The 7,351-nt window shown below is 37.3% G+C and overlaps 1 protein-coding gene and 1 long non-coding RNA gene across 2 annotated transcripts; both read left to right on the top strand.

Annotated features, from left to right (window-relative positions):
* The first annotated feature begins 923 nt into the window (after positions 1 to 923).
* LOC102204140 (polymeric immunoglobulin receptor-like) lies at positions 924 to 3,728 on the top strand. The gene is made up of 4 exons (XM_005743704.1): positions 924 to 966; positions 1,112 to 1,438; positions 2,702 to 3,022; positions 3,143 to 3,728. The coding sequence occupies exons 1-4, from the start codon at positions 930 to 932 to the stop codon at positions 3,538 to 3,540; spliced, it is 1,083 nt and encodes a 360-aa protein (XP_005743761.1). The 5' UTR covers positions 924 to 929; the 3' UTR covers positions 3,541 to 3,728.
* A 1,915-nt stretch (positions 3,729 to 5,643) lies between these two features.
* On the top strand, positions 5,644 to 7,227 carry LOC102204440 (uncharacterized). Its single transcript, XR_312005.1, has 3 exons — positions 5,644 to 5,981; positions 6,076 to 6,143; positions 6,917 to 7,227. It is a non-coding gene; the product is annotated as an uncharacterized LOC102204440 (long non-coding RNA).
* Positions 7,228 to 7,351: the final 124 nt, after the last annotated feature.

Raw genomic sequence — 7,351 nt, forward strand, 5'->3', positions numbered from 1 at the left:
GACATCTGTTTTGGTGTCACCACACCTGTCACACCCATCAACTCTAACTGGTATTCAGTGTGTGTTTGTGTGTGCGTGAGAGGGAGAGAGAGAGAAAATGGATTGGTGTATTTTTCAACTACGTATACTTAAGAAGTTACTTTATCAATAATAGAAAAATAAACGAATAGTCTGTCAATCTCTACTTAGTAATTTTGAAACATATGAAAACTGTTAACAGCCAGTTTTATTTTTTCTTTCCAAGCTATTGCGACAAAATGGCTTAAGTGGCTTCATTGTATGGGTTCGCTTGACTCAGTAATTGACAGTTTGTGTTTACGGGTATGTTAAGAAAGTTCGCGACATTGGTGCATTGTAAAGTGCTGCAGCGAAGTTCATAGTTGCAGCATTTATTTTCGTATTTTCATAACTTTAAACTTAAAACTGATCCATTTTACTACATTAGTATCATCTGATAGGACTAGTTAGCTGCTTTACCAAATACAGGGACAGTTGTACTTGTACAAATTCCTGGCTTATTGACCAAACAGTAACTAAGAAATTAATTAAAAGAGAACAAAAATCAGCAGATAAGTTTTTAATTACAAAAGAAAAATGCTGGTTTTATATTAATGAATAAGTTATAATAATACAATATAACACTCAGAGCTTTTAGTCAGTGATGTTAGTTTTGATTATATAAGCAACGTTTTATAAATACATTTAAATATTTTTATTTAGCACAAGACTTTAAACTGAACAGTGCTGTTTATGAGACGTGTTCACCATAAGGTGGCACATGTCAGCCATTTTACACGTTTTAAAATACGCAGCCACCTAATAATGTGTAGTCCCCTCTGTGCTGATAGGTTTCCCCACTGCATGCAAACTATTTCTTAGTATTAAGAGTACTTCCTGTCAAGTTTCTGTTTTGATGAGCCAAAGCGAAGATGTGGAGACTTCGAAACCTGCTCTTCACCCTCTGCAGTAAGTTGTTTAAAGAGCTAAAAAAAAATAACACACCCTTTATTGGCCTTAGGAATTGTATTATTATTCATGAATGCTGACATGAAAAAATAAACAATTATATAATTTTTTTATAATAATTATAATTTTGTAATTTACTTTACAGTTGCTCTGGGATGTGTGACCAGTGCAGGAGGGGTGATACTTGTGACTGGATATGTGGGGGGGAAGGTAAATGTTTCCTGCACGTATGGTCACGGTTATGAGTCTTATGAGAAGTACCTGTGTAAGGATGTCTGTGGTGACAATGATGTTCTTATTACAACATCACAACAAAAAAACCCCAAATACTCAGCCTGTGATGACAAAAAGGCACGAACCTTCACAGTGACCGTCTCTGATCTTACATCTGAGGACGCTGGGAAATACTGGTGTGGAGTGACCAGAACGGGACAAGATATCTACACTGAAGTGAAGCTGAAATTAGCACCAGGTAAATAAAGCATTCCAAATTTGTAGTCAAGAAAAAAAATCACATATAAAAGACATATATACATACATATAAATGTACAGTAAATCAAAACATAACTGGTAAAGGATTACAGTGGTCTCTCGCTATAACGCGGTTCACCTTTCACGGCCTCGCTGTTTCACTGATTTTTTTTTGTGCAATTTTGCATGCTTGTTTTTTGGGGGGATTTTTTAACAGCGCATTGTGTTCTGCGCCCTGATCGGCTGTAGACCATTGTCAATCAGCCTCCTCCACGCCGTGTCTTCTGCACAGTGCAGAATGTGTCCAGCTTGTCAAATTTACATAAATCTTCGATCCCTAGCAGTGTGACTCTGAAGTGCTGTACTGTATATTTGTAAGTTTTCTTCCCCACAAACACAACAATGTCGAAGAAACGTTTTGCACCATCAAAGGCACCTAAGAGGCAGAGGAAGATGCTAACCATCGCACAAAAAATTTGACTTCTGGACATGCTAAAGAAGTTAGAAGTTACCGTATTTTTCGGACCAGAAGGTGCATTAAATGAAACAAAACAGTCAGATAAGTCAAACTTTACTCAACTCACTCTTCTTGCTTCCTCTACTCCCTACCATTGATTCATTAATGTTGCATTCTCTGGCAGCTACTCTATTCTCATGTTCTGGACCTGAAAACAGGGTTTGATCTTTGGTTTCATTCTTTTTTTTTTTGCCTGTCCCATTTGGTTCTTTAGCCATCAGAATTGTTGTCTGAAGACCAACAAGGATACCCAATCTTTGGTTTCATTCTATAATACTGGACTTATTTTTCTATGAAAATTTGAAGTTTGAGAGTGTTTAAACAAGAGAGAAAATGTTCATGCCTGTCTTAGAAAACTTTTACAGCCTTATAACATCTATAATACTTGTAAAAAATAAAGCTGGCTACTTTGCGGATTTAACCTATTGCGGGTTATTTTTAGAACGCAACTCCCGTGATAAACGAGGGACCACTGGACTTGCTTTTATAACATGGCTGCACATGACATATGACAGCCTGGATCGATCTTTATTAAGATCCCATAAAGGGAATGAACTGCACATATAAATAGGAAACAGTAATAACCACACATAAAACAAATGGATAGGGCGATGGCTGAGTGCACAAATGTCTGTGAAGGAAAGTTATTACAATAAACATACAATAAACAATAGGCTCAATATGAAATATCATACCTCTCCTCTGTGGTTATAACACATTTTCTACTGCAATTTATGTTTTTCACAGACAGCTGCTGTAACACTGTGACCATAATCCAAAGTTATGAGGGATATTCAGGGGACATCATTTGTTCGTATGAGCCTCGGTACCAGAACTACCTCAAGTACATCTGCAGAGGAAAGCGGTCCTCCACGTGTCTGCAACAGGCACTAATCACCTCTGACAACAAACAAAATGGTAGAATCAAATTTAATGATGATAAGAGGTCAGGAAAATTCACAATGACCATCACCAGTTTGGCCCAAAGTGATTCAGGAACATACCTCTGTGGTGTCCAAAAAAACTCTGTCCTGGATGTTTTTTCTGCTGTTGAACTGAACGTCAAAGGTGAGAGGTCATAGTTATATCTCATATGTCATTGTTTTGTTTTTGTTTTTTTAAAGGACTCTTTTATATGGTTTGATATTTGATCATCCTTTAATATTTTTTTGTTTTCCAATCTGACAGAGTGGTGCTGTGTCAAGTCAAAAACAGCAAGTGGGACTGCAGGATATCCACTAACATTTCAGTGCCCTTATCCTTCACAACATTATGATAATAGCAAGTTTCTCTGCAAAGGAGACCACCGCAACAATTGTACAAATGTGACGAGTCAAAGCAGATTCACAGTGCAAGATGATGGTTTTTCCCACTTTTTCTTGGTGATTATCGCAGAGCTGGAAACAGCTGATGCTGGGACATACTGGTGTGGGTCAGACTCACAGTGGAGAGTTGAAAACTACACTAAGGTTGAGCTGTCAGTGGGTAAGGTGAACAACCATTTACATGACAGCAAAATTAATAGAGCTGAAAGTTCCATCTTTGTTTGGACCCCACTAAACATGGGACTGTGGTTTATGGTTTAGTTATCTGACATGATCAAATAATTGCAAAACCAGCAGCACCGTGCGTCACACAATTTGCAAGCAATCTGCCAAAATTAGGACTACTGAGAACACCACTTACTTATACTTAGACATATCACTTCCCAAATCTTTTGCTGGCTTCAGTGTGTGTGTGTGTGTGTGTGTGTGTGTGTGTGTGTGTGTGTGTGTGTGTGTGTGTGTGTGTGTGTGCATGTGTTAAATTTTCTCTTTTTTCAGAAGATTCTCTATTTCCCCTAAAAATGGTTATGCCTCTCCAAAAACCATGACATTGGTCACTTAAATCACACCTTTGCACTTCAGCTGGTTGTCTTACCTATACTCACGTATCTAAAAGCACTGAGTTGCTGTTATGTGACTACAACAAAAATTTAGTTATTTTTAGGGGATGTGTGTAGTTTCATGGTTACAATGTAGATAATTCCCCCTGGGATTAAACCAAGTCAATCCGGTCTTTAAGTGATGACATAATGAACCCTGCTTCCAGGACCAAACTACTCTGCATTTATTAAGGCTGTTTTTTTAAACATGTTTTAATGCTTTATATCTTGTTATAGTTAATCTGAACAAGCCCCTAAAAAAAGGTAGTGATCACTGTCGGCCTCTCTCATTTTTTATTACTACTATTCATTTTAGAGCTTTTAGCTTTAAAAGCTCTAAAGCTCTCTCTGAAAAGCCTTTAGTTAATCCAAAATGCTGCAACAAGAGTATTGACAGGGACTAGAAAGAGAGAGCATATTTCTCCTATTTTGGCTTCCCTTCATTGTCTCCCTGTTAAATCCAGAACTGAATTCAAAATCCTGCCCCTCTAATACAAGGTTTTAAATAATCGGGCCCCATCTTATCGTAATGACTTTATAGTACCATATCACCCTATTAGAGCACTTTGCTCTCGCACTGCAGGCTTACTTGTTGTTCCCAGAGTATTTAAAAGTAGAATGGGAGGGAGACCCTTCAGTTTTCAGGCCCCTCTTCTGTGGAACCAGCTTCCAGTTTGGATTTGGGAGACAGACACTATTTCTACTTCTAAAATTAGGCTTAAAACTTTTCTTTTTTGCTAAAGCATATAGTTAGGGCTTGATCAGGTGACCCTGAATCCTCCTTTAATTATGCTACAATAGACGTAGGCTGCTGGGGGATTTCCATGATACATTAAGCGTTTCCTTTTCAGTCACCTTTCTCACTCAACATGTGTTAATAGACCTCTCTGCTGATTCACACTTGTTATTAATCTCTGTCTCTCTTCCACAGCATGTCTTTATCTTGTCTTCCTCCTCTCACCCCAACCGGTGGCAGCAGATGTCCCCCCCACCCCCCACCCCCCCTAGCCTGGTTCTGCTGGAGGTTTCTTCCTGTTAAAAGGGAGTTTTTCCTTCCCACTGTTGCCAAAGTGCTCATAGGGTGTCATATGATTGTCGTTTTTTTTTTCTTTGTATCTATTATTGTAGGGTCTAACTTACAATATAAAGCGCCTTGAGGCAACTGTTGTTGTGATTTGGCGCTATATAAATAAAATAAAATTGAATTAACCTCTTATACCTTACCTTACGTAACTACAGCCCAGTCCATGCAGCAGTATATTAATGACTAACCTCATATTGTGGATGGATTATCTCAGTTGTTCTCCTGACTGAAGTTTGGTCCGTTTATAGCATCCTGCCATGTGATTGCATTTGTCCCTAACCATCGGGAACCCTCATGCTAACGGTTACCGAATGGAAAAAAGTTAGCGTTAATCCTCCAGCTTCACTGTGCTACTGTTTATATTATGCTAACCATAGCTGCGTAGCTAGCCACCACGTAGCACATCATTATATACCAGGTAACCTAACTTCAGTAACCCTACAAACGTCACTACGGTTTAATTTTTTGTCTTCGTTTATAATGGAAGTGATAGCAGAGCTGTACGTTTTAAATCCCTCGGTCAGAGCATTATATATTATGCTTGGGTGGAAACTAGCGAGCTAAATCCCTGCTAACTTCAAACTCCATATAACTTCATAAATTGTGTTTTTATGAATGCCTGGACGTTAAACTGAATTGTTACACCTGGTAGAGCAGCCACACTGATCATTTTATTAAAGATGGAAGAATTTAGACAGTTATTAACTCTCAGTGATGTCCCAGCGTTCCTTAAACCTTGTGACCTGAAGCAGAGTTTGGACCCGGAAACCACTAATAGAATCAGACTTAAAGACCGGATATGCTCTTAAGTGTCAAAACAGCTGTGGAAGTTTGCACCTGTGATCAACAGTTCTGTTAAAATACATATTACTTTAATTTAAAAAAGGAACTTTCTATTCTGTTCTGCTGTTTCTGTTTTTCAGAAGCGGTGCACTACGCAGTTTACGCTGTTGTCCCTGTGGTTTTACTAATATGTGTCCTAGTTATTATTTATAAGTACAAATGTTACAACGTGAGAGGTATGCTATAGTTTATATTTACACACATATTCAGACAAAATACTCAAATGTGCATGCAAAAAGAGCTTAAAAAATTCTTACACTGAGTTTTCAGAAACTGAAGCTGTCATGGACAGAAATACACCGAAAGCAGAAGACGTGATAGATGCAGAAGAAGGCGAAGTAAGTCCAAAGCATGAATATATATATACACACACACACACACACACACACACACACACACACACACACACACACACACACACACACACACGTGTTTTATAGAGTGGCACAACTTAAATTTTTTAAATGTTATATTTTATATTCTTGTCACAGTGAACACAGTAGCAAGCTGATGTTTGAATAGCTAAAACTGGAATTGGAAATTGTGTTCATTTCTTTGGAAATATGTCTGAAATCTTTAAGCAGTCTGAACTTTAGAACAAGATTATTGGTATTAAACTGAGACATCGACCAGCTAACTGGTTATTAGTCTAATTTGGTTTGGACTAATAAACTTGTTATCTCAGGGACGCCTGAGGAGAGCTTGCACAGAAGGAGTCTTTTAAACTGAAAATGACTTAGTGATCAAAATAAATGTTATAGAGTGGTGTCGACGACTGTGATGTTTAGAACAGAAACATGAAAATTTAACAGAAAAGCTCACGCAGCCTGTTTTATGCTTCTTTAGCATAATGTGGCAATAACTGCAAATTAATGGATTTTATAGTCGTGCTATGATGTGTGGGAGTCATCCAGTTTTACAATTTGTAACTTCTGTGGTTCAGTCAATATTTGTCATCTGTAAAACGTCTGCATTTAAAATATTTTTATTATAATTGTTGTAATAAGAGTAGACATTATTATACGAGCCTGTGTATAACCATATACAGCAACCAGATTCTCTGCAGCATGTGTGGTTCCTTAGCCTCTGATTATTTTCGTTGATTCTTTAGATTTATGGAAATCAAGAATTTGTGCTGACCTTCAAACAGCAAAGTGCCTTGAACCACTTTGATGATCCAGTGGGAGATGAACCAGATTACAAAAACTTCACAACTGAAGAACTATACAGCAATGAAAATTACCATAAAGCTAACAAAAGATAAATATGCACATGTACTTAAACTGTGGGTCTTAAGTGAATACAGATTATCCTGTTTAAATCATCTTTAGCACGAAATTCACAGCAATGTACCGCTGTTACTCAACATTTTCACTGTCTTGTGATCCAGACTTCTTTATTATTGTTTACACAAAAAATACTCTGAGCATATTTATTGATTAAAAAATAGAATTGCATGTTTGTGTCTTATATATTTTTTTCATATATGTACATATATACATATATAAGATTGATTTAAATAAGCAATAGTGTCGTTGTTTTTGTC

The sequence above is a fragment of the Pundamilia nyererei genome, unplaced genomic scaffold, assembly GCF_000239375.1.
Source record: "Pundamilia nyererei isolate P.nyererei 1_Seehausen unplaced genomic scaffold, PunNye1.0 scaffold00134, whole genome shotgun sequence".
Taxonomy (NCBI): Eukaryota; Metazoa; Chordata; class Actinopteri; order Cichliformes; family Cichlidae; genus Pundamilia; species Pundamilia nyererei.

Bases quoted from the DNA above. Each gene is read 5' to 3' on its own strand.
- LOC102204140 (XM_005743704.1), top strand. From the start codon at position 930: ATGTGGAGACTTCGAAACCTGCTCTTCACCCTCTGCA. The intron at 967-1,111 runs GTAAGTTGTTTA...TTTACTTTACAG, and splicing joins CCTGCTCTTCACCCTCTGCA to TTGCTCTGGGATGTGTGACC. The intron at 1,439-2,701 runs GTAAATAAAGCA...TGTTTTTCACAG, and splicing joins GAAGCTGAAATTAGCACCAG to ACAGCTGCTGTAACACTGTG.